At 32.7% G+C, this 27,135-nt stretch overlaps 3 protein-coding genes across 4 annotated transcripts; all 3 read left to right on the forward strand.

The window, feature by feature from the left end:
* Positions 1–25: 25 nt before the first annotated feature.
* On the forward strand, positions 26–4,185 carry Arp1 (Actin-related protein 1). Its single transcript, XM_080156545.1, has 5 exons — positions 26–293; positions 1,177–1,587; positions 1,909–2,018; positions 2,471–2,629; positions 3,094–4,185. Exons 1-5 carry the CDS (start codon positions 51–53, stop codon positions 3,299–3,301), a joined length of 1,131 nt encoding a protein of 376 aa, XP_080012671.1. The 5' UTR covers positions 26–50; the 3' UTR covers positions 3,302–4,185.
* A 305-nt stretch (positions 4,186–4,490) lies between these two features.
* Positions 4,491–14,993, forward strand: Rtel1 (Regulator of telomere elongation helicase 1). The gene is made up of 18 exons (XM_080156531.1): positions 4,491–4,641; positions 5,318–5,483; positions 6,883–6,972; positions 7,582–7,694; positions 8,001–8,059; positions 8,240–8,382; positions 8,985–9,141; positions 9,550–9,656; positions 10,072–10,200; positions 10,539–10,678; positions 11,068–11,201; positions 11,462–11,573; positions 11,996–12,275; positions 12,478–12,625; positions 12,999–13,145; positions 13,408–13,964; positions 14,137–14,370; positions 14,589–14,993. Exons 1-18 carry the CDS (start codon positions 4,534–4,536, stop codon positions 14,795–14,797), a joined length of 3,033 nt encoding a protein of 1,010 aa, XP_080012657.1. The 5' UTR covers positions 4,491–4,533; the 3' UTR covers positions 14,798–14,993.
* Positions 14,994–23,494: 8,501 nt separating this feature from the next.
* Positions 23,495–26,425, forward strand: LOC145316202 (splicing factor U2AF 50 kDa subunit-like). 2 transcript variants are annotated; one of them, XM_080156558.1, is made up of 4 exons: positions 23,495–23,609; positions 24,247–24,470; positions 24,945–25,505; positions 25,874–26,425. In XM_080156558.1, the coding sequence occupies exons 2-4, from the start codon at positions 24,261–24,263 to the stop codon at positions 26,330–26,332; spliced, it is 1,230 nt and encodes a 409-aa protein (XP_080012684.1). In that variant the 5' UTR covers positions 23,495–23,609; positions 24,247–24,260; the 3' UTR covers positions 26,333–26,425. The 2 variants fall into 2 exon arrangements, with proteins under 2 accessions (XP_080012684.1, XP_080012683.1); XM_080156557.1 differs by lacking the exon at positions 23,495–23,609 and adding an exon at positions 23,909–24,026.
* The last annotated feature ends 710 nt before the right edge of the window (positions 26,426–27,135 follow it).

The following is a 27,135-nucleotide window of genomic DNA, read 5'->3' on the forward strand; positions in this document are numbered from 1 at the left end:
ATTTAGCTCGCTATGTATTGTTTCAGATATAAATAAAAAAAATCCTCAAAATGGAGACCTATGATGTAATTGTAAATCAACCGGTTGTAATAGACAATGGATCAGGTGTCATCAAAGCAGGTTTTGCTGGTGACCAAATACCAAAATGCCACTTTCCAAATTATATTGGAAGGCCGAAACATACCAGAGTGATGGCAGGAGCCTTGGAGGGAGAACTTTTTGTTGGTCCAAAGGCACAGGAGCACAGAGGACTGCTTAGTATTAAATATCCCATGGAGCATGGTATTGTCAATGTGAGTATCAGGATACTCTAAAGCCTATTAAATAAAGTAGTACCATGTTTGTCTATTTCTCCTTCTGAAACTTATATATAATATTGCTACTAGTAAACCATGAATTTAAGTCATTTTCCAGGTCAGTGAATTGTAGATAAGTTGATACATATGATATCTAGCCGCTTTAAAGCCGATTAATATCCGCAGGATTAATACCGGTTCTCAGCTATACTGAAAAATCATGGATAGCATTGTGTTACAGACAATTTTCTACAAATATTAAATAAAAATACTAAAAATAATACCAGTTTTGTTAGTCCGGGCTTTTGGCCACTCGGAGTTTACAAAAACGGTTTTAATCTAGTAATTTTTCTTTTTAATATCCGCGGAAAGCTGTCTTGATATAAAATGCGATAAACAACTATTCCATATCCTGTTCAAATATGTTTTAACAGTTTAAATCAAACTGAACTTGACTTATTAATTTCCTAGTTTAAATAATTATAATATACCTATATTTCCAAAGGCAAAATTTGTAAAATATAGGACAATAAAACAACTTACCTAAAAATTAAAATAAGTTGTTTTTAAATGGAACATATTGAATTGGTAGGCTGGGATTACATTTATGCTGGCATTGGAACCTGGTGAACAATCATAAGTTCTTAATACACCCTAAAATCACAAAATTGAATTCTTCATTTAAAATGTAAAAAAAAATTGAAACATATTTTTTCTGCGTTATAAGGTTAAGTATCTGCGAAATTAATTTTGCATTCAAATTAAAAAATTTTAAGTTTTTAATACTTTTATTGGATATATTATTTAGTGTTACTCATTATTGTTAGCTTTGCCCATTTTATTTATTTCCAACTATTTTACAATAAAACTTGTTGTTTAGGATTGGAATGACATGGAGAGAATATGGCAGTACATCTACAGTAAAGACCAGCTACAAACATTCTCTGAAGAACATCCAGTCTTGCTCACAGAGGCTCCACTCAACCCTCGCAGAAACAGAGAAAAAGCTGCCGAGATTTTCTTTGATACCTTCAACGTGCCCGCCTTGTTTGTATCCCTGCAGGCCGTGCTCAGCCTGTACGCTACTGGCCGGACAACGGGTGTTGTACTGGACGCTGGGGACGGAGTCACGCATGCTGTGCCAATATACGAGGGATTTGCTATGCCGCACAGCATCATGCGGGTTGACGTGGCCGGTAGGGACATAACAAGATACCTTAAGCTGTTGCTGAGAAAGGAGGGAGCTAACTTTAGGACTACAGCAGAGTTTGAAATTGTGAGGACAATCAAGGTAGGTACTTGATTTTTTTTTAATCGCTGACATCTTATCTATGACTATTTTATGTAATATTTAAAGCTTCTCATAACTTTTAAGTATGCGTTATGAATTGACTTAAATGAATTTCATTATTGAATTTAATCCTAGGATGAAAAATTCCCTCCAATAACATTCCCTTTACCAATGGGAAACTTCAATAAAATTGTGGAATGATGCGTCCGTGCATTTACGAGATCTCTGCGTATTGACAGATATACCATCTGTTACTTGAGATTATTGTCTATTTACCCCGGTAGTTAAAATTCTTACTTAATAAAAAAAAATTAAATTTAGGAAAGAGCTTGTTATCTGGCGAGTAACCCTGCTAAAGAGGAAAGTTTAGAAACAGAAAGAGTAACATACACTCTACCTGATGGCTCCAGTCTGGATATTGGTCCGGCCAGGTAAATTAAAACAGTACATTTGTATATTTATATGCAACTTAAATATTTGTCATAATCTTTCCTTTTTGTAAAGGTACCAAGAGTTTTTCATGATATTATTCATTAAGCACAATAAGATTGACATACCCTATCGTTGATAGTAGAATTTATTTTGTTTTACTTTACATATTCTTACCTACCCTTTTTTATGTTGTTAATAATTTGAATTTTTCTTCTAATTCAATTCATTTTTTTGGTATTTGGAATTACACTGACTTTCTGAGCGAAAGAGGTAAAAACACGAGGATTTTGTTTATTGAACTGCGTATTTTAAAACTCCCTAACATAATAAAAAAAGAAACCTTGATTATTAAAATCTCTCTGTTGGGTCTAATAAGCATTTATTTTTTATTTACTAAAAAATAAAACACTTTTATCTTAAAATTATTTTCATTCAAAATTTCTATTTTAAGGTTCCGTGCTCCAGAAGTTTTGTTCCGGCCAGACCTTATTGGCGAGGAGTATGAGGGGCTTCACGAGGTTCTTGTTCTTTCTATACAGAAATCTGACATGGATCTCAGGAAGGTTCTCTTCCAGAATATTGTTCTTTCTGGTGGATCCACTCTTTTCAAAGGAATTTAGCTAACATTTATTTTATTAAAAGAAAAATTCTCGTTATGTCAATGATAATTTACCTTTTTCGCCAGCCAAATTGAACATTTCATGTTAGATATTGTAGTATTTGACAAATAATAAATTTTGACTGTTTGTAGTAGAAATTAGTTGGTCCGGATATCTGGCCAACGTTCGATATCCGACAGATTACCGGATATCAGCCGGATATCCGGTATCTGAATAGTTTCCCTATCCGATATCCGGCCCAACCCTAGTAAAAATAGATGTAATTTCTTTTTCTTTTCCATTACTTCTATTTTAACTACCTGCATAAATATTGTCTTTAATATTTTTACTCTAAAAAAATTTCATTTGGGAAATAAATTGGTAATATTACTATATTTATTGGCTTTAGAATATAATAAAACATTTTTGATAACAAAGAAAGCTATAGTAACTAATGTTAGCAAATCGTTAAACTAGGTTTCGGAGATCGTTTGTTATCAGAGGTAAAGAAGCTAGCCCCCAAAGATATTAAGATTAGGATCAGTGCCCCACAGGAGCGGTTATACTCTACCTGGATAGGCGGCTCCATCCTGGCCTCCCTGGACACCTTCAAGAAGATGTGGGTGTCGAAGAAGGAGTATGATGAGGAGGGTCTGAGGGCCATCCATAGGAAAACTTTTTAATATCTTTATCAAAGTGCTCTGTTTGGATTTATTCAGCTTTTTTTTGCTGGATAAAGATCGTGGACACCTAGCTGGCTTATTATTTTAATTGTGCATTTTTCATGAATTCAGCAATCCAATTGTTTCCTTTATATTTTGTTTATTGAATAAAATCATAAAAATATCCAAAACTACTTTGTGAGCTATTAAACCAAAACATTTTTGTATTTACCAATAATATGATAATTTGGATCTAGTGCAGTTCATGGTGAAATATTTCTGGTAACGATTTTTAAAGATAATCGTTACCAGGAATATTTCACCGTGAACTACTATAAATCAGATAATTTTTTATTTTCATCACTCGCAGTTATTTCATGATATTAATGTGATACAACTTGAAAGCATGACAGAGATCAAATCCTTGTGTTAATATTTTATTTCTTTATATTCATTATTTTTATACTTTTTTAGCATTTTTAATCAAGATTGAACCAATAAACAATCTAGTTTTGAAATTTATCTTCCAATTTGTTCTTTATTTTTATTTGTTCATATAAAATTAAGAATCTTTTTATTTACATAATTCGAAAAAAGGAATAACTAAAAAACTTCTTTAGTTCTATATTGTAATAACATTCCAACAAAATAACAAAGAAATTATAGATAAATTGATTTAAAAATTAAGAATAGCAAATATTTCCTTCATAAATAGGTGTTAAAGATAAATTAAGGTATATTATAGGGCTTGTAAAGCTAACAACATTGTGATTTTATACTTTGTACCGCATTTACTAATTAGTTGTAATTTATTACCTATTATTTGTATGTATTGTTTATATGAAACAAATCTAGAATGGTGGCACATACCATGCTTCAACCAAAAATAAACTATCCTGTACTAAGTTCTTCTTTTCTTATCATTTTATTAAATATTAATTTTCTTTTCCAGTATGGCTTCGAAATCGATTAATATCCAGTGGATTAGAACCGGTTCTCAGCCATACTGAAAAATCATTAACAGCATTGTATAACAGACAATTTTCCACGAATATTTAAATAGAAGTCATGAAATTGTTACCAGTTTTGTTAGCCTGTGCTTTAGGCCCCTCGGGTCCAACAAAATCTAGATTCAATCTTATAATTTTCATTTTAACATCCGCAGAAAGCTGTTTATAATAAGATGTGACTTTTTATAAGCATAACTTTCAGATAAAGAAATGATCCAATAAAAAGACAGAAAAATAGTAAAAATGGCTTCGAACGAGAAGACAATTGAATATCACACAGTGGATGTGAAAGGGACGAAAGTTAATTTTCCGTTTGAGCCATATGATCTCCAGGTGGCATACATGGAAAAGGTATACCTACATAAAAAATACAGAACTAACTATTACAATTTTTATAAATGTATTATATAAGTATAGATGTATAACCCAGTCAACTACCTGGTTCCAGTGGTGGGGACCTCTTTCGTCTGCTAGCAAATAGTTTTCTGCTCTTTTATATCGACTTGGCTGTGTTAATATTTGCGATCTTATTGGCTAATGTTCAAAGACCCAATAGGAAGTCGGCTCAGGGTCCCCAGACAGTGAACGTACAGTTGTTTAACCCATGTCCCCTCTCTATTCTTTATTTTAATGCTATTCTTTCCAGTTAACCTCAAGGGATAATGGACGATACATTGATGTTCATGCCCAATTATGATAAAAAATATCACATACTATGTAGATTATAATTGTAGGTTGAAAAGTTTAACACTGCTGCTAGTTAAAACTAACTAATCAAAATTCAATTAAACGATACAAAGTTTTTGAGCCAGTGAGTGAGAAATATATTTTTTATAGAACTTTAGGTACCAGTATTATTTACATTCTAATGTCCCTTTCTTCCCTGAGATTTATCCTTTTTCATGAAAGCAAACTTTAAAATGGGAAGCAAATACATAGGTATATTTTCGAATAGAGTTACACATTTTAATTCCATTTGATTCTCTTAAGATCTAAACCAAAAACTAAATGTAATACAAAAATTAAGGTGTTGGAGTGTGTTCGCGATGGTAAAAATGGTTTGTTAGAATCTCCAACTGGAACTGGTAAAACGTTATCCCTACTGTGCTCGTCCTTGGCGTGGCTGGAGGAGGCCAAGGCCAAGAGACAGCTGGCCAGAATCACGGCTGCACAGACGCTTGATCAGGCTTCAGGTAAATTAGGGTTGTAACAAACGGCAGGTTTTACTTAAACTAGCGTATACGCCCCTAGGGCCTCTGTACTAGAAAAGGCAGAGAAGGGCTAGATATTATAGCCTAAAAACATCCAAAGACTTAAATCTGAAAATAGAATAGTCCAAAATCAGCACAGGAGCCTTGTGTAGCTTACCTAAAAAACTTAATCGGTTAAGTAGTTTTTGAGATCTTAAGCTTCAGACAAAAAAATCTCGTACAATATATAATAGGATGAGAACCATATTGGTACAGCGGTCAGCGAGATCATTTGGTACACACAGAGATCCTGGTACTTTTATATAAGGATACAAGATATTTCTCGTATTGAAGGGATAATTCATTTTGTAAAGTTACTATTTTAGAGAGATATAGTTAGCATTAATTCTTATTGCAATAAATATCTGACATTGGTCATGCTGATTTAGTACACATTTTAAAGGTATTGAAATTAAAAGGAAGTTATTGTCAATGAGTAATAAACAAGGATGACAACATCCATAAAAGCGAAGCGCTGAAACAGTAGGACAAACAGACATAACACTTGTTTAGTGTCAGGACTGAATAATCAGAATATAAATGTATAAGAGTCGATGCAAAATTGTAAGTAAAGGGCTAGTTTCACGAAATGCATTTGAACTTAATTTAGTGAACCGCATATTTTTCCTAGTTAATGGGTTAAACTACATTTATATAGCATATATTTGAAATAAATTCAACTTTTTACCACGAAGTTTTTAAAATATTAAGACTTGAAAATTGTCTTTTTGTGATATAAATGCAATTTAAAAAGACGATTTTCAAGTTTATGGACATAGTTACATTTTTAGGACTTCGCTTTTAATATTGTACTTTATTGTCCCAGGAATCAGTATACTAAAAATCAGATCAATCGGATAATTAGATCACATAAAATTGTTTTGTTAAAAAAGTAGAAAAATCAACATGTTTATAAGGGACGTACGGACATTCTGGTAATGATTATATAGTTGCTACGCTTTCTAAATCGTACCTAACTACTAGAGGAATCATCATGCAAAGTTTGAAATCGATAGGACAATTCTAACATGCCTAAATTAACGAATAAAAGCTATCTATCTCAGACGGACGGACGGACCGACCCTAATTATAGAAAAGCTTCGCTTTTAATAATTATAGAAAAGCTTCGCTTTTAAAAATATTGGTATCACTTTTTTATAGCAACATTCATACTGTGGAAACATTGATTTCATAAACTTAACCTTTTTACTGCCTTGTATGGTTTTTGTAATCATGTTTTGAAATTCATATAAACTAAGATTTTTAAATTCTAAAACAGTTAAATTGGACTAGTGTAGGGTTCAAAATTAAGATTGAACTCAAACTAATAATTTAATTTTAGATGTGAATGGAGTTTTAACAGTTAGGAATAAGATTATTTACTCGAGTAGAACACATTCTCAGTTGAGTCAGGCTATGTCAGAGCTTGCAGGTATTGTACAATACTAGACCCACGACTGTGGCTTAACACATAGCGCATCCGCTCGTTGTCGGGAAGTTAATAGGTTTGTATCTCGATCCGATACCGCGTCAAAACTGTGATGTTAAAATGGTTCCTATTGCTGCAATGTCAGGTTTGCAACTTAGGTAATTTGAGTAGAGGGATGCCTTGGCCTCAAAACAGGCGCAACTCAATACCATGCACAGATAGGACTTCTTATCAAAGGTCGTGCAATCAAAGGGTTGTTTTTTCGAAGGACCGGACGTACGACCTTATTACCATTTCATTAAGCAAGTTTTGTTTCAGTGATTCACTAAAGTATGATTTCGTCCTCAAGGCTATCCGAGGCTATTGTACAATACAATTCTTTTCAACATTTGCCAAGTTTTTTCATACATGGGAAAAAGAACTATATAAGAAAGTCACAAAAATAAAAAAGGACAAAATTGGAGGATACATCACTTTCAAAAATTGAAAGGAAAAGAGACTTTCCCAAAAATTACAAAATATTTTTTTCCAAAATAATTCAGTTGTTGGTTAGAGCTGGGTCGAACTAAGTCCTGATATTTTACTGGATTATATGTATGGTATTTTTTGCAGGTACGACCTACCGCTACATGAAAGTTTCCATTCTTGGTTCCAGAGACCAGTTGTGTGTAAACCAGGCTGTCATGGAGGCACCATCTGGAAGGGACAAAATTAATATGTGCCAGGTAAATAAATGTAAAAGCAATAAAGCATATATTTATAGCCCAGACAACTACCTAGTTCAAGTGGTGGGTACCGTTTTGTCTGTAAATTAATTCCTTTTTGCCCTTTTGTATCGACTTGGCTGTGTTCATATTTCCGTCGCTATTGGCTGATATTTAAAGACCCATTGGAAAGTCGACAAAGGGTCCCTAACCCGTGAACAGCCAACATGTTGAAATTTTAATCTTTTGTGATAGATTTTCAATAAAGGACACATATTGTAGATAGGTATAGAAAATGATATTTAATAATTTTTTTTATAATTTTAGGCTAGGGTTAAAGCCAAAACGTGTACATACCATCAAAATGTTGAAAAAAATAAAGAAAGGTTTGTTTTTTATTACAAATTAAAATAACAAATACATGGTATTTTTTACAGTGCAAATGTTTTGTTACAAAATAGCTTGGCAATTATAGAAGCAAAATAATATAAAAATAACAAGTTGTGTTGACTAAAAGTTTTGTTCCTAGGAAGATATATCTAAATGTATTAATTTTTTTTATTAAGACAGGAGTTTCGTGATGGTAAAATAATGGATATTGAAGACCTGCATAAGCTAGGAAAGAAGCACAGCTTCTGTCCATATTATATGTCGAAAGAACTTTATCAGACTGCCGACGTCATTTTTCTTCCTTATAATTATTTGCTAGGTAGGTAATAGTTAATATTTTATTTTTACATTGGGAAGACTTTTATTAGATTAGGTAACAATTTAATAAAGAAGGGTCTAACTCTAAAGCCGTCACCGTAGCGCGGCGTAACACGTAGCGCATCTGCTGTGATTGGTTAGAATGGATAAAGAGTTATACCTATTGCTGTTAAGTCAGATGCGCGACATCAAAATTAAGATTAGGGGAATGCCCAGGTCCAAAACAGGCATAACTCATTTCCATGGACTGTTAGGACAAACAATAGTTGGGATGTTAATTCCTTAGGGCATTCTACTAAAAAGGGTCTTCAAGTATAAGGAGGAATTAGAAAAGGGTGTAGAAAATATATTATATATAAAAATATTATATTATAGTAAAACACTGTATGTCCCAATCCCAATGACCTTGTGACGACTCTCAACTGGGTCTGAAAACCAACTAACTGTGTCGGGAATGTTAACACAGCCAAGTTGTAGAAAACATTTTGCTAGCAGACGAAAAACGTCATTAGAAAAGGGGGAGGTGGTTGTCTGTATATACAACTATACTATAGATCTGGTTTTTACTTCATTGTTTTTTTGCATACAATACATGAAATTTAGATGCCAGAACCCGTAAAACACTTGACCTGGACCTGAACGAGAGCGTAATTATATTTGACGAGGCTCACAACATCCAGAAGCTTTGTGAGGAAGCTGCCTCTGTGTCAATCAACCTCTCTGATATTGCTCTTGCCATACAGGATATTGATTGGATAAGGTAGGAATTTGTGTTAACAAAATTTACTTCTATGTATATTTTTAATTTTAGCGGATATATTAATGTACTCGTTTCATAGTGAATCGGCTTAATAAAGACCAATTCAGAATCTATTAATTTTTTATTTTGTCAATTGGGCTAGACGTGATAAAACTATCCTTGCAAAAAAGTAGTATGATATGTGTGTTTGTTCGTTAACCGCTTAACCATAATGATTCACCTTTACAATGTAACTTTTGGTCCTGGGAAGTTTTATAAATACTATTTTGGAAGGGTTTCACCATTTCCCAAGTGAAATAGAAACTTCGATTGATAATTGGGAGGGGGGGAGGTTTAACTTCCCCCTCACTCATGTTTTTATCATCATTGATGTATTTCTTGTCCCTTAAGATCACTGTATTTTCCTAGTGAAGGTGTAAAAGAGCAGCCTACGATGCAAGGATTTGAAGATCGAGCTGATTTAGCAGCTGGGGGACTTAAAGATATCAGTGAATCAGAAATGCTTGCTATTAAAGGTAAGCTTGAGTTAAAATTATGAATTATTAATTTTAAAGATGACCATTAACTCGTAGTGTCCAATCATCTCATATACTATAAACAAATTAAATAAAAAACGTTAAAGAGTTTAATAGTAGTAAAGCTACTCTATAATTAGCTTTGTCTGTCAGTCTGTCTGTAACGCAATGGGGGAAATATGATTTTCACAGCTGCTATTTAAGATATGTAATTTACTTTGTTCGTCGGTCGGTCAGTCATGCTTCGAAACATAGATATTAAAAATATAAAAATAAATGAGAAAGGTTTCGTGTTTTTTCTCCGATAAATCTATTCTTGATTTTAACAGACACTATTTAAATCTCCTTGTACGTTATACTTAGGTAACCTGATAAATATGCTAAAATCTAAACAATAGTATTTATTGTTTTACAGGTTTCTTACTGGACATAGAAACTCAATTGACAAGTTTGATGGCAGATAAGAAACAGATAACCTACACAGGAACATTTATATCACAACTATTCTCACAGTTCAAATATGGAAATGTTCAGCACACGATGGGTGAGTATTGCAAGTAATCATGTTAAAATAAAAAAGCTTTAAATGGTAGGTAAATTTTAATGACTACTAAAATATTAAGCAGAAAGTTTTTTTTTGGCTTAAGCTAAGGATCAAAACTATACTGCTCCGAATTAGAAGTACTTTTTAGGGAAGCATTATAATTGTCTTATGGGTGGTTTTAGGCTATTTATCTGACCTACCCCACCCTCCCTTAGGTGGTAAGGGTGCATCCGCTAGTTTTCTATTGAAAGTTATGATGTTGTCAGTAAGTATTTTTAAAACTTTCGCGCAAATAAAAATAGTTTGTATGAGCACACTTTAGTTTTTTTTCTTTCTAGATTTAATGATGAATTACGCTACCAGCAAGAACGAAGGAGGTATCTCCAACAAAGGGCGGGGTCTCTCTAAAATTTGGGACCTTCTCACAACCGCTTTTAATGCCAATGTAACCGAAGAAGACCTGGAGAAACTTTACAAGGTTATTACAAATATTTTTAATGGGAAATATGAAAATTAACTTTTTATTATACACTGTAATAAAGTTTTATATACAGGTGTTACGGTACTTTAACACAAAGTGCCTGTTGATCATTGATAACCCCCCCCCCCCCTAATTTTTTTATTTAATTGAATGAGGGGAGGAGGGTTAACATGCCCAATCTTGCGGGGCCTATACCTGCATTGGGCTTCATAAACCCCAATATAATATATCCAACCTGATCTATATCAATAAACAAACAAACGAAAAACTACCCCCCACCCGGCCACCCTTTAATTTTATTTTATTGCTAACAAAACTGGTTTAAATCTTATCATTTTAATATCTGCGGAGAGCTGTCCATAATACGATAAAAAAAACTATTTCAGGTTTTCATTATTAAAGAAGAAAAGAGTGAGACAGGAAAAGGATTCTTGAAATCTAAAAGTGAAACTATTGTCTTCAACCTCTGGTGCTTTAGTCCTGGATTTAGCATGAGAAATCTTTCCAAGTTGGGTGCCAGGTAACTATTTAATCCCAAGGAGGGAGGGGACATTGGGTTGTTTATTACACTAGTCCCCAAAGTTTTATGATAACGTTTTCTTATTTGTTGTCCAGACAACTATAGGTAATTATATTTAAATTTGATTGGTTGGTTCATTAAGATTAGTGTCCATACGTTTCAACCACTAATTTTGATCTACAAAAGGGGTAATTTTGTGTATCATTGCGGATGTACATTTTGATCCTTATCACTGCATATGAACATATTTGTCCTTTTAGGTCAATTATTTTGACAAGTGGAACTCTGTCTCCTTTGCCAGCCTTTCAGGAAGAAATTGGAATTCCATTTCCAGTTCAGCTAGAAAACAAACACATCATCTCATCTAGTCAGGTGAGTGTATTAAATCAATGAATATAGGATATACGTGGAGATGTTGACAGGGAAATTTTTTTTGTCAATTTAGCTGGCTAATATGGACCTCATTTATTAGCCAATTCGTTCCAGTAGGAGGGGTCCGACCAAGAAATTGAGAGGTTAAATAGCAAGCTAAATTGACGATAATTTTTCTATGGCATAATATTCACGTATAAATATTCTACATCCATTAAAAGAGAAGATGATTAATTCAATTTCCAGTTATAGCCATTGATGGAGGGGACAATTCATTGGGTTCTTTGGTTCTCTCTTAATTAGGTACTTTGTACATACAATAATGGAAATTATTTTATTATCAGAAAGTCCAAGGCAAACTAGGTATTTTTATGAGACTCCTTATCCCTGCTCCCAATGAATATTTAACTATTTAACTCCAGGTATGGTGTGGAGTTGTAACCAATGGTCCAGATGGAGTCCAGCTCAATTCATCATTCAAATGCAGATCTGACCAAAGATATTTAAGCTCTCTGGGTCAATCGATCATCAACATTATCCGCGTAGTGCCGCATGGTGTATTGATATTCTTTCCATCCTACAGCCTCATGAATTCTACAAGAGAGTTCTGGCAAGGGTGTGGACTCTGGGTCAAGATGGAAGGGATTAAACCTATATTTCTGGAGCCACAAAGAAAGGATGCTCTGCCGACAGTTATGAGAGGTAACTATGCATAAAATTCATTTCCTTAATAACAAAGCTATGAAGGGTTTTTTAGGTAGAGATGTTGAATCATTCATATGAAAATATCACTAAAAGATTCTTAAACAAACATTAGGTAATATAAATCATACATTAAATCACTTATTGGATTTTGAAGTTCGGTTTTGTGGTAAACTACATACTTAAACCAAAAATATTTTAGAGTATTACGCCGCTGCTAAAGACAAGAAAGGTGCTTGTTTCCTTGCCGTGTGTCGTGGTAAAGTTGCCGAGGGGTTGGATTTTGCTGATGACAATGGCAGAGCCTGTATTATCACTGGCTTACCATATCCTCCACTTAAGGATGCCAGGTATGTTTATAACACGCTAATTGTGTTCTATAGATGCACTTACTCATGATACTTTGTTAAATATACATCTTGAAACGTGTGTGAAATGCAGGGATTAAGAGGGATAAGACAATACATAGACGATAAATTTATGTACATCACCAATGATGAATGATAGACAAAATTACCCCTTCTGTAGCCTAAAATTAGTGGTTGAAACGTCTGAACACTTAACATAATAAACCAAACAATCAAAATTCCCTAAAGTCCCCAAAGTTGTTAAGCCAACGAATAAGAAAACGTAATTATAAAACTTTGGGGAGTAGTGTAATAAACAGGCCATTGTTCCCTTTCTCTCTGTGTAAATATCAGTATAGAAAATATTTTTTTTTAGGGTGGAACTTAAGCGTCAATTTTTGGATGATGAATTGAAGAAAAACAAGGGCTCTGGTACAAACAGTATGACCGGAACTAAATGGTATGGTTTGGAGGCTTTCAGGGCAACAAATCAGGCTATTGGTAGAGTTATTCGGCACTCCAGGTACAATTTTATTGTTTTTTTTCTTTCAATTGAAATTAGTATGTAACTTGAAAAATAAAAGAACGCTAGGAAAGTTTAATTATATCAATCTTAATTTTTTACGAATTTTAAAACATTGAAACTTTTCATAGTACATTATTTGATTTTCTATCAATAATATATTTAGATAATAGGCGCTTGTTATGAGCATAATTGTCTTTGTTTTTAAACTAGCCTAACAATAAAAATATCCTGAACTTATTATTTTTAAATGTATTTTTAGGGACCATGGAGCAATCGTTTTCCTTGACAACAGATTTTGTGAAGATCAAGCCAGAAATAACCTGTCCAGTTGGCTAAAGCCGTTTTTACAGAAGCACACACAAATGGGTACAGCAATCAAGGGGCTGGCAAGCTTCTTCAAGACGGACAGCCTGATTGGCAGACAAAGGGAGGAAGTTGTGGCAGCTCAGACTGCACTCATTCACAAAAACAACGCCAATAAGAAAAGGAAAAGAGTGGATGTCAAGTTTGAACACGAAGGGGCCGGAGGATCGGCAGATACGAGTCTTCAAAATGTTGCAGAAATGTACAAGGGCGAAGGAATTGAGAACAAAGCCCCCAAAAGTATTTATGATGAGAGCACAAGTGGAATTACCTTCAGCCAAACTATTTCAACCTCCTCAGGTCAGGAGTGGGAGTTTAGAAAGCCCCTCCCACCTCCGGCGAAAAGAGATCCCAAAGGATTACCGAAAAAGAAGTTGAAGATTGTAAAGGGGTTGCCTAATACTGGCGCTAAAGTACTCCAATCTGTTTCTAACTCAAAGCCTGGGTCATCAGGTAAATATTCTAATATCGGAGAACAAATTATAAAAAGATTAGGCATTTTAAAATCAATGAAAGAAGTATGCTGAAAAGATTTTACAAAATTTGTGCTAAAGAAATTTTTTTGGCAAAATTGATATGTAGATATTTTAAATAAATTAGTTATCCATTGAATTTAACATTTAAGGTGTCTGTGCAAAACCTCAACCTTCAGCAGCATTGCCTCCAGACTCGCATAACCCTTTTCTGGCAGTATCTAAAAAGAAGAAACCACGTCAACTAGTGCCAAGACCTGTGGACCAACCACCTGACAAACCTGTAGATCTTGCGGACGGAGAGGCGCTGACCGCTGACCGTGTAAGGGACTATGTGTGTCTACTAAAGAAAACCATCACCTCGGCAGAATATATCCTCTTTAAAGGCAATGGATATATGATATACGTGGATATTATGATAGGGGGAATTTTGTCGCCAATTTAAGTTGCTGAAATGGAAGTCATTTATTGGTCAGTTTGATCATCCTGTAGGAGGGTAGGAGATGGGGGTATTGTTATTTTAACCCGTTGCAAGTTTCACTTTATAAGAGAAGAGAAAAATATCTAGTGTAACATCCAAGTAATGATATATCCATTTAAAAAGGCGCTATCAAGCAGTACAAGGTGGACAACAAGTTGAAGAACGTGACAAATACACTCGAGATTGTTTTGTTGAAGTACATGGAGGCCAGGCCTTATCTGCTTACTGGGTTCAAAGTATTTATTAATAAAGAACATTTAGAGGAATTTGAAAAGTTTTGTATTGAAGCTAAAGAAGCCTCTAAGGAGATAACTCAAATAACTTTTAATTAAAAACATGCATTAAAGTAACTTATACGCTTTTGATATATTATAAATACCTGCCAAAATCTGTGATGAGTATTATTACAAGCATTTATGATGTAATAATTCGTGTTTTTTTTTTACATATTATTAATAAGTTATCATTTTTATTATGTAAAATATACATATTATTATTCATTCCACCCTAATAAAATTTTTAAAATTATTTTAATTTGATTCTCAATTACCTATTCTTTTTTAAACCATCTTAATTAAAACAAATAATAGTCCGTACCCGCAATAAATCAGACTTTGTATCTTTCTCCCTCATAGAATTTTCCAGTATGGCTTCGAAAAAAATCACAAAACATGTTTTAATCTTAAAATTTTTCATACGATGCGATAAATAACCATTCCAAGTTTCAAAAGGTGAAAGATCACGCAACCTACGTTGAAAACAAAATTTGTAGAAAAATAGGACCTAACCTATGAAACTTATTCATGCTCCTTATTCCTTCCTTTTCTTGTAAATTTAAACATCTGCCATTCTCAATATGTTCAATGTAATAAATGAGTAGCTTTAACAATAACAAAATAGATAAAACTTCTAAGATCATTTGAACATTTCAGTAAATGAATGGTACTAGTTTCTACGTCCATATAAAGGCCTCTAGGGGCACCTAATTGAAAGGGGGTGGGGGGGGGGTCCTCTTGGGAGGGAGGTGGTACCCTTCTCCATCCAAAATTGGTATTTCGTTCGCGGCGCAGCCGCGCAAACGAAATTTAGATTTTGTGTGGCTAGCAAAAGTATATAAAGGGGTTGTAATGTTTAATTCTTTCTCAGTTTGCCTTCTGGTTCCGGGTAAATACGTTTTAATTTATTGTTTTATAAAGTCCTCGCTAAAGAAGAAACCTCATTTATTTTATAAAATAAATCCCTGACGAAATGAGGGGAGAGGAACATCTTCATTTATAAAGGATGGTTAATGCCCTTTGTTTAGTAATTTTTTCAGTTTTGTTGATGCAGTGAGAAAAAGTTGGAATCCCTGTTTTGGTAAAGCGCATTTTGCCGCGTTTGGTTTTTTACTTTATTTTAGAATTATTTCCGCGAACGGACGTGATGGATGTTGATTCAAGTGAATATTTATATTTATAGTGTTAATATTTTATAATTTATTTATTTGTTTTATTTTAAGGTTTTTTAAATTTGGTTAGGAAGGTGTGTTTTATAAATTTTCGTTAGGTTTTTATATTTTTATTTTTTTTTTATAGAAAAATTTGAAAATGAGTCGTGTAGTAAATAATGATAGTGAAGTTCCGGCAAATTTGCCAGCTGGATCGGATGCGTCGGGAACGTTGCCGGCGGCAGGTCCTTCAGTGACTTTCCAAATTTTGAGTAAACAAGATTTGTTAGAGTTTAATAATGTTAAAATAAAAATGCAGGAGTTAAAAAATGAAAATAGAAAATCTAAAGTGTTGGCGGAAAAAGCGAGGCATAGATCGCCACAAATTAAACGATCTATTGGTGTTCTTATGAATTTAAAACATGATTTAGAGGATGTTAAAGAAGGTATTGGCAAGATTGCTAATAGTGTGGAAAGTAATGATGTAGTTGATAAATTGGGTATTGTTGTGGAGAAGATTGAATGTAGTATGCAGTCGGTAGATTATGAGATTTTGATGAATCAAATGGCTAGTAGGAGTAAGGCAGGGTGGAAGACTGTGCAGATGTATGAAGAGGAGACTTTATTTGAGGAAGATGAGGATGCGGAGAGCAAAACTAAGAAGTTTAGGGCAGCGGAGAGGTCAGCTCTTTTTATTTTAAATAAAAGGAGAGAAAATCATGGAAATAAGAGGGGTGGTTTTGGTGGTGCAGGGGGTAGTGGACAGAATGGTAGGGGCCGTGGGGGAAATGAGGGGGATAGTGGTGCTGGATATACACTGGTCGCCGGAAGGGAAAAGCAGTTTTTTGAAACAGGCTCTCTGAGATTATTACAGATTCTGATATATACATATATAGACTAATAAAAAATGCAAAAAACGAAATCAAAAGCGTTCCTTCTTGGGAGAAAATCCGGGGAAAAGATTTTAGCTATTTTTAACCTAAAATTCACATTGGCAAGCCTGTAAAAAAATATACACACATTTTAAACATGTCATTGCTCAGCACCTAGAAGTGGTAGAAAAATGCTACACATACCATTGGAAAGCTCATAACCTCTAGTTTTCATATTGGTATATAACGTTTTTGTACTATTATTAGTTTTTGAGCTATCCTCTGAAGTATACACAAGTTTTAAAAATGCAGTTTTTTCTTGAGAATTTTAAGTTTGATACTTGTTACACAAACCTTTTTCAAATTATATTACTTAGCACCTAGTTATAATTATTATTAGTTATATAATTATTTTATATAGGTAAAATTGTATATTTTGGGTACTTTCAATTTTAGCTTAATTAAAAATTGTCTTTGAAATGTGTATAGTTTGTAGTAAGAACCAAGGAGGGAGGGGGAGTTTATACACTTATAGGAAATGAAATTCGGTATAAAGTTTTGCCCTGGATGTTTTTAAGCTTGTTGTTATAGTTATTAACCTTTTTGTAAAATCTCTTATATGAATAAATCTACCAGTAAAACTTAAAAAATTGAATTTTGGCACTTTTCTTCTAGGGGCTAGTGGGTTAAAACAGTCCCCAAAAAACTAAAATCTAAGGTCTGAACTTATTTTTTGAGATATCAAGATGATTTTTTCAATTTAAAATTTATTCTCATAATTGAGATAAGTAGCAACTAAAGATTTCATTTTGGCACTTTCCTTCTTAAAGCCTTTTTTTACATAATTAGGCTAAGTAGTCACTAAAGATTTCATTTTGTCACTTTCCTTCTTGGGGTTAGTGGGATATAACACCCCCTAAAAAACTAAAATTTAAGTCTTGAGCGTATTTTTAGAAATATCAATATGATTTTTTTAATTTAAAATTTATTCTCATAATTGAGATAAGTAGCAACTAAAGATTTCATTTTGGCACTTTCCTTCTTGGGCTAGTGGGGTAAAACAACCCCTTAAAATTTAAAATTATATCTCAGTATCATATTTTGCCCTGGCTGTTTGGACTTGTTGTTATAGTGTTCAAATGATTCTTTTTAAATATTTTCTTATATGATTGGATCTACCTTTTAAGCTTTAAAAATTGAATTTTGGCACTTTTCTTTAGGGGCTTTTGGGGTAAAAAAGCCCCTAAAAAAATTAAAATTGTAAGTAATGAGATTATTTTTAAAGATATCAAGCTAATTTTTTAATGTAAATATTTTTCACATAATTGAACTAATTTCATTCTGGCACTTTCCTTCTAGAGTCTAGTGGGGTAAAACACCCCCTAAAATACAAATATTATGAGTTCTGAGCTTATTTTCAAAGATATCATGTTGAATTTTAATTAAAACTTATTTCACATAATAAAAAAAATACTTTAGTCCTTGAAAGAGAGTGCCTAATTGAAATCTATAGTGATTTGGAAAAAAAATATTCATTAACAAAATCAGCCCAATATTTTTAAAAATAAGCCCAGAACTTAAAGTTTTAGTAGTTTTGGGGGCAGTTTTACCCCACTAGTCCATAGAAGGAAAGTGCCAAACTTATGTTTTACTGGTAGATTTAATCATATAAGAGATTTTACAATGATCAGGTTTATAACTATAACATCAAGCCCAAACATCCAGAGCAAAATCTTATACTGAATTTCATTGCCTATAAGTGTATAAACACTCCTTCTCACCTTGGGGTGGTGTTTCACCCCACTATCCCCTAGAAAAAAAGTGTTAAAAATAAAAATCTTAGTTGCTACTTATGCTATTATGTGAAAAAGTTTACATTAAAAATCAGCTTGTTATCTCTAAAAATAAGCTCAGACCTTAGATTTTAGTGTTTTGGGGGCTGTTTAAACCCACTTGCCCCTAGAAGAAAAGTGCCAAAATTCAATTTTTAAAGTTTTACTGGTAGATTTATTCATATAAGAGATTAAAAACTTCCTTGGTTCTTACTACAAACTATACACATTTCAAAGACAATTTTTAATTAAGCTAAAATTGAAAGTACCCAAAATATACAATTTTACCTGTATAAAATAATTATATAACTAATAATAATTATAACTCCTAGATGCTAAGTAATATAATTTGAAAAAGGTATGTGTAACAAGTATCAAACTTAAATGTTAAGAAAAAACTGCATTTTTAAAACTTGTGTATACTTTAGAGGATAGCTCAAAAACTAATAATAGTACAAAAACGTTATATACCAATTTGAAAACTAGAGGTTATAAGCTTTCCAATGGTATGCGTAGCATTTTTCTACCACTTCTAGATGCTGAGCAATGACATGTTTAAAATGTCTGTATATTTTTTGCAGGCTTGCCAATGTGAATTTTTGGGTTAAAAATAGCTAAAATCTTTTCCCCGGATTTTCTCCCAAGAAGGAACGCTTTTGATTTCGTTTTTTGCATTTTTCATTTGTCTATATATGTATATATCAGAATCTGTAATAATCTCAGAGAGCCTGTTTCAAAAAACTGCTTTTTCCTTCCGGCGACTAGTGTATAGTGGTAGACAATTTAATAATTTTAATAAATTTTCTGCTGATAGAATTGCTAATAATGTATGTTTTAATTGTAATATGTTAGGGCATCATAAAAAAGATTGTCCAAAATTAAAAAACTAAAATGCAAGTTTCTAATTCAAGAAAGATTTTTTTATTTTATTTGTTTATTGAAGATTATTTTATTTATAATAAGTTTTTTATGGATTTTGTAAAATATTTTATTTTATTTATATATAGATATATTTATATATTTTTAAACTAGGTACCTGTGAAGTTTTATTATAGATTTTTTATGCTAATTTTAGAATTTTATTTTTATGGATAATTTTATTTAATTTTAGAAAAGATGGATTGTGAAAATATAGATTTCAGACCTTTTGTGTTTGAGGATTTGGAGGAGGATGTTGCAAAAATGTTGGTCAACAATTCTAATTATGTTGGAAAAAAGTTAAGCACTGACTCGAGAGTGCCAGGAAGAATAAATAATCCTGAATTTTTTAGTTTTTGGAAGGATGAGCTGAAAGCTAGTGATTATATTTTAGATGTTATAAAAAATGGTTATAAAATTCCGTTTAAAAGTATTCCTCCTCCTAGTTTTTGTGATAATAATAAAAGTATGTTGAAGGAGAAAGATTTTGCCTATCAAGAGCTATTACGTTTGGAAAGTTTAGGCTGTATTTCTAGAGTGAAGGAGAGGCCATATATTGTTCTTCCTCTATCTGTTGTTTTTAGTAAGAAGCAGAGGTTGGTAGTGGATGCTTCTAGACATTTAAATCCTTTTATTGAGGATAGGAAGGTGAAGTTGGAGGATTTAGAGGTTGGGGAGAAAATGATGAAGCAGGGTGACTATCAGACAAGTGATGATTTGGATTCAGGATACTGGCACTTAAAGATGCATGAAGAGCACAAAAAATATGTTGGCTGTCATTTTGTTTTAGATTCTGGAGAAGTTATATACTGGCATTGGAATGTGTTGTTTTTGGGGCTGAAGGATGCTGTATTTATATTCACAAAGTTGCTGATTCCTCATAAAACTTATTTGAGGTCTAAGGGTGTTAGACTTCATATTTTTATAGATGACCAGAGAATTTTTTCTGTTTCTTATGATCAATGTGTTAAAGACACGAAGTTTGCTAGAGAGACTTTGGAGAGAGCTGGATGGACAGTAAATGAGAAGAAGTCTTCAGGTGACCCAAAGCAGTCTCTAAACTTTTTGGGTTTAATAAGTGATTCGGTTAGTATGAAATATTTTGTACCTGATGAGAAAATTAATGATATTTGTGATTCTATTAAAACTTTAATTAATTCAAAAAGAAAGAAAGTTCACATAAAAAAGTTGGCTAGAATTTTAGGCAAAATTCAATTTTGTCAAAAAGCAATGGGTCCTTGTGTGAGGCTTTTGTGTAGATATCTTCTTATCATTTAATTTCTAAGGCTAAATCTTGGAATAGTATGATTTTGTTATCTGATGGAGCAATTAAAGAACTTTCATTTTTGGCTGATAATTTTAGAAATTTGAATGGTCAGCCGTTAAGACCAAGTCTTTCTCAAACTAGATTAGATATCACTGTTGGAAGTGATGCCAGTGATATTGGTTTTTGTGTATATAATGTGGATGATAACAGAGAGCTTTTATTTAAAAGATTGTTTAATGATTGTGAAGCAAGGAAATCTTCAACTTATAGAGAATTAACAGCTTTTTATGATTTTTATATGAGTGACAAAGTTTTAAAATTTAAAAATTTGAGCATTTTACATTATACTGATAATAAAAATTGTGAAATTATTCTTACTAATGGTTCTAGAAATGTTGTTTTGCAGCAGATGATTTTAGATATTTTTATAAGATGGAAAGAATTGAATTTGACTGTAAATGTAGTTTATATTTCTAGAAATGATCCAATAATTGAATTTGCTGATTATGAGTCAAGAACGTTTGATTTACATGATTTTTCTTTAGATTATGATAATTTTTATTTAGTTTCTTCTTTATTTGGAGAATTTGAAATTGATTGTTTTGCGTCAAAGGCAAATAAGAAATGTGTAAATTATTATTCTAAATTTCAAGATATTGATTCTTTAGGAATGAATTTTTTTGCGCAGAAAGTTCCCAATTGTAATTTATTTGTTTTTCCTCCTATACATTTAATAATACCAGCTTTGTATCATTTGCAAAAATGTAATAGTTATGGTGTTTTAATTGTACCAAAATGGATTTCGTCATATTTTTGGACTTTTATTTGTGATGATGGTTGTCATTTTAATAGATTTATTAAATCTGTTTTAGTTTTTAGCCCTAAATTTGTTTCTGGAGAATTTGTTTTAAATTCAATGTTTAAAGGGGTTAAAAAGTTTGATACTTTAGCTTTGAAATTTAATTTTAATATTAGTAATGCTTTTTCTAGTCAAGTACATTCAAAATTTTGTATTTTGGGAGGATGTGTTAAATGTAAAGATTTTTGTTGATTTTAAATATTTTATTTTTATGGATTTTATTGGAATGTTTTAATCTTTTATATTTTACAGATAATGGAGGCTAAAAAACTAAGAATTGACAATGAGATGTTGAATTTGGTGAAATCTGTAAGAACGAGTTCTTTAAATTTAATTGGTGTTTCTGAGGAATTTAAAATGTATCACAAGAAAATTGATGTTTGTATTTCTACAAAATTAGCTCATGGTTCTAGGGAACAATATTTGTCAGCTTTTTCTAGATTTGAAAAATTTTGTGTTGATAATAATTTAGTAGCTTTGCCATCGCATCCAGAAGTTATTATGACTTATTTTATTAAAATTTCGGAAGAGAAAAATAGTTTGAGTACGGTTTTGATGGCTAGGGCTGCGATTAATCATGTAAATAAATTATTTAGAGCTGACTTACCTTCCCCAACTGATCATCCTGATGTTGTTAGTTGTGTCAAGAGTATTGAGAAAAGGTTTTCAAAACCTGTCAAGAAAAGTGCTCCTATGAGTAAGGAAGTTTTGAATACTATGATTGACAAAGTTTTACAGGGTGATCAGTTGAGGGACAGTAATTTTTTAATTAGTATTGACAAATGGCAGATTGTAGCTAAAACTGTTTTAAAATTTAATTGTATGGCAAGATTTGAAGAAGCTGTTGATTTAAAAAAAATCTAGTTTTGAATTTTTAGATAATGGAGATTGTAAAGTATTATTTTTAAAAGGTAAGACAAATCAAATTCATGATGCAAATGAAAACATTATTGCTTGTATTAAAGATTCTCCTTATTGTCCTGTAAATATTTTATTTAAGTATTTTCTTCGTTTTGGTGTTAAAGAAGATCATTTGTTTATGCCTCAAGTTAAAAATGGTTTAGTTTATTTAGATGAGCCAGCATCCTATCGCTATTTTTTAGATCAATTAAGATTAACTTTAAAGGATTTGGGTATTCCTAATTGGAAAAATTTTGGAGAACATAGCGATAGGTGTGGTGGTATTTCTGATGCTGCGAATGCTGGTGTGTCAGAATCAGTGATTCAGATTCATGCTAGGATGAAATCTGATAAAACTCCGAGGTTGTACATTAAGCGTTCAATGCAACAGAAAAGAAATGTTTCTCATTTATTAAATTCTTTGTAATATGTTGTTTTTATAATTTTTGACTTGAATGTTTTAATATTTTGGACTTTTACAGGTTAAATGGTTTAGAATGGCCACTTCTGTTTCTTAGAACCTCGCTGGTTAAATTCGGTTGTTTATTTCTGGTTGTTGTTTTGAGACAAATTTCTGGTAGTGACAAGATTGGATCTTGGTGTTTTGGTGAGATAAAATCTAGGTAAGATTTTGATAGTATACATAAAATTGGTATTTCGTTCGCGGCGCAGCCGCGCAAACGAAATTTAGATTTTGTGTGGCTAGCAAAAGTATATAAAGGGGTTGTAATGTTTAATTCTTTCTCAGTTTGCCTTCTGGTTCCGGGTAAATACGTTTTAATTTATTGTTTTTTAAAATAATTTGATTTTTGTTGAAGGCTTATTTGAGAAAATTTAGTTTTGATTGTTTGTTTCAAATTATTTTGTTTAGGAAGTAATCAGTATTTTTTAGAAGCTTCTATAGGGACAGACAAATTTCTGGTAGTGACAAGATTGGAAGGAGGCAAGCTAGAACGGAGCCTACTCTGTTCGCTGGTTAAATTCGGTTGTTTATTTCTGGTTGTTGTTTTGAGACAAATTTCTGGTAGTGACAAGATTGGATCTTGGTGTTTTGGTGAGATAAAATCTAGGTAAGATTTTGATAGTATACATAAAATAGTTATTAATCTTACTTGATCCTATAAGAGGCTTCACTTTAATTAAGAACTATATCGGTTTAGCGGTTAGCGAGATCGCTACACAGACAGATGACGCATTACTTTTCTACACGGATTTCAACATATGGTTACGGTTAGAAAAACAAAATTATAATTATGAAGCAAACCATTTTATACAGTTTTAGCGCGATTTGATAATACAAACTTTATCAAATTTAATTAATCTTTTATAATATTGAGGCCCCCAAAACCTTATTCACTAATAAAACATTGAACGCGGCATCTCTTCAATATTTGCGCACAGGCCTGGAAAATTTGTTTTGGTTGTTTGTATTTGCGTGTTTATTTGGTTCAGCTCAATTTAAACCTTAAATGTCTTTATGTCATGAGGTAGTTTAATTATTTCTTTTAGTTTTTATGCAAAAATCACTTTTTCAATAAGGTTTTTACAGTGAGAATCTTGAATTTTTACATTATATTTAAAAATTTACCCCCCACATGGTGCGTTTAATTCTAAAAATAAAGTTTGAGTTCAAATAACAAAAATAGGAAATGAATGTTAACAAAAATGTAACGTAAACATAACATATAAATTTGATTTTGATTTCAGAATCTTAACTCAGCATGACAAGACGATCAAAATCTCGCGACAGATCTCCGCGTGATCGGCGCCGCTCACGATCCCGCGACCGCAAAAGGACAACCAGACGCAGAAAGCCTTCCCTGTACTGGGATGTGCCCCCACCCGGGTTCGAGCACATCACCCCCATGCAGTACAAGAGCATGCAGAGTAATGGACAAGTACCAGCCACAATTAATCCTGAAACACCCCAGGTGAGGTCCAAAACAATATTATTATATAATATGATCAAAATAATTTTGATCTTGAGTTTTCCTAGGATGTATTTTAATGTAAAAGATCAAATTTGATTGTTTTAATTTTCCCCGTTAAACAAACTGCAGAAGTTGCAAAAACTTCTTAAAGTTTTGTTTCTTGCAGGCAATTTAATTAAAATAAAAATAATGTTATAATTGTTTTCTTAACTGCTTAATATTTCACTAAGAACTGAAGTATATCTAAATTTCAGGAACAATTTCTAGTTTGCAAATCTAATTTAGCTAAATTCATCAAGTATAGAACTCCCTGCCATTTCAATTATTAAATGCATTTTAATTGTTTAAGCATCGATCTTAAATTTGATTTTATCCCTATACTTAAAAAATATACCTAAGATATATACTCTAATATGCTTAGTCAATTTCTCAAAGATTAGGCATCTATATCATCAAATGTTTGTTTTATTTTAGGCTGCCGTAGCAGTCGTGGGAAGCTCTATTACACGTCAAGCTAGAAGAATCTACGTTGGAAATCTTCCATTTGGTTTCAATGAGCAGGAAATGATTGACTTCTTCAATCAACAAATGCATTTGAACGGTCTGGCCCAGGCTGAAGGAAATCCAATCCTCGCGTGTCACATCAACAGAGACAAAAACTTTGCGTTCCTGGAATGCAGATCTATTGACGAGACCACGACGTGTATGGCCTTTGATGGTATTAACTTTAAGGGACAGTCATTAAAACTACGTCGCCCTCGCGACTATCAGCCGTTGCCAAGCAACAGCGGTTTGGAAACACTGGGCGGTGTGGTGCCAGGCACCCTGCCCAATGTTATCAGTACAGTTGTAGCAGAATCAGATGATAAACTTTTTATCGGATGTCTGCCAAATTATCTGAACGAGGAGCAAGTACAAGAGCTGCTCACCTCGTTCGGTCAGTTGAAGTCGTTTAATTTGGTGAAAGATTATAACACTGGACTCTCCAAAGGATACGCGTTTGCGGAATATCAAGATGTTGCAGTCACAGATCAGGTAATGACAATTTACCTGAAGTTTACAATTTTTTAAATCTTTACAGTGGTGTTTATTATTCTCCGAAATTTTCTCCACCCCGGGTGGAATGGTGGGAAGGAGGGGATAGAGTTTCAAAATAAGGAAATATCTTTTATATTTACTAGGATATAGATAAAGAAATTAAGTTGGGTGAAAGAAATTCAACTAGGATTTATGATATATTATATACCCCTTAATCTTTATTAAATAGATCAATATGTTTACTTTGTATTTAGTTAAAGCCATTTTCGTTGTTTGTATTTTTACTAGGTATAAATATTATCATGAAATCATAACTAAGAACCTATTTCAATGTACACTTCTATTCTGATTGATAAAATTTTTAGGCTATTGCTGGTTTAAATGGTATGCAGCTTGGCGAAAAGAGATTGGTCATTCAGCGTGCTAGCAAGGGAGCCAAAACAATGATTGCTGCTACTGGTGGCCCTGCTCAGCTACAGGTACCGGGTATTACTGGTGGCATAGGCACCGGACAACCAACCGAAGTACTCTGTCTTCTCAACATGGTGGTGGCCGAGGAGCTCACAGACGAAGAGGAATACGAAGATATTCTTGAGGACATCCGTGAGGAGTGTACGAGGTTCGGTGAGGTCAGAAGCATTGAAATTCCACGTCCTGTACCTGGTGTTGAGGTCCCGGGGCTTGGCAAGGTCTTCATTGAATTTGGCAGCAGCCTCGAGTGTCAGCGGGCACAGCACGCACTCACTGGCAGAAAGTTTGCCAACCGTGTTGTTGTCACCAGTTATTATGACCCAGACAGGTATCACAGGAGAGAATTTCAATAATTCATTGTTTAGTTCTAAACCATAAAAAAATATGAATTAGTATTCAAAATGAATTAACAATGACAGACTGGCCAGAGTGTACGTTTTGTACGTTTTGTACGTTACGCATCGAATCTGTGTACGTTCTGAACGTTATTTTGATATGTGTACGTAACGTATTTTGAAATTTTTATTTTTGTACGTTTTACGTTTTTTTAAAAAATAATAAGAATCAAATATTAGCAGAAAAGTAATTTGTATGTTTTGTACGGAAATTTTTGCAAAAACAATAGGTGTATTATTTAAATAAATTCAATAATATCTTCAATTTTCATAGAACAAAAATATGTATGTAAATTTATATGTTATTAGAACTTACAGTTTAAATTTATGGATTTGAAATATATGTCCTATAGATATAGTTTAAACTATTGAACAGAAAGAGATATGCAGTTGACTATATTCAAGTTTAAATGCATTTCATGCTACTACCCCTTTAATAGATTTTACGATAATTTTTTTTAAATTCTTTATATACTTGGGTAAATTTTCCGAGATATCATATGGTGCACAGTGTAGGATTAAGAAGTCTTATTTTTTTGGTATCTTCAGTTTTTAAAGAATAAGAATCAAATATAAGTATAAAAGTATTTGTATATTTATTTGTATTTGTACAAAAAGTATTACAAAAATAGTATATTATCTATAATGCAAAGTAGAATGATGTCTGTCCGTCTGCTTGTCCGTCTGTATATCAGAAGCTTAATATCTCAGTAACCACTGAACCTATTGTGCTCTACTCTTCATGGAATATACCTAATAGT

The sequence above is a fragment of the Acartia tonsa genome, chromosome 4, assembly GCF_053477335.1.
Source record: "Acartia tonsa isolate MP-2025a chromosome 4, ASM5347733v1, whole genome shotgun sequence".
Lineage (NCBI taxonomy): Eukaryota > Metazoa > Arthropoda > Copepoda > Calanoida > Acartiidae > Acartia > Acartia tonsa.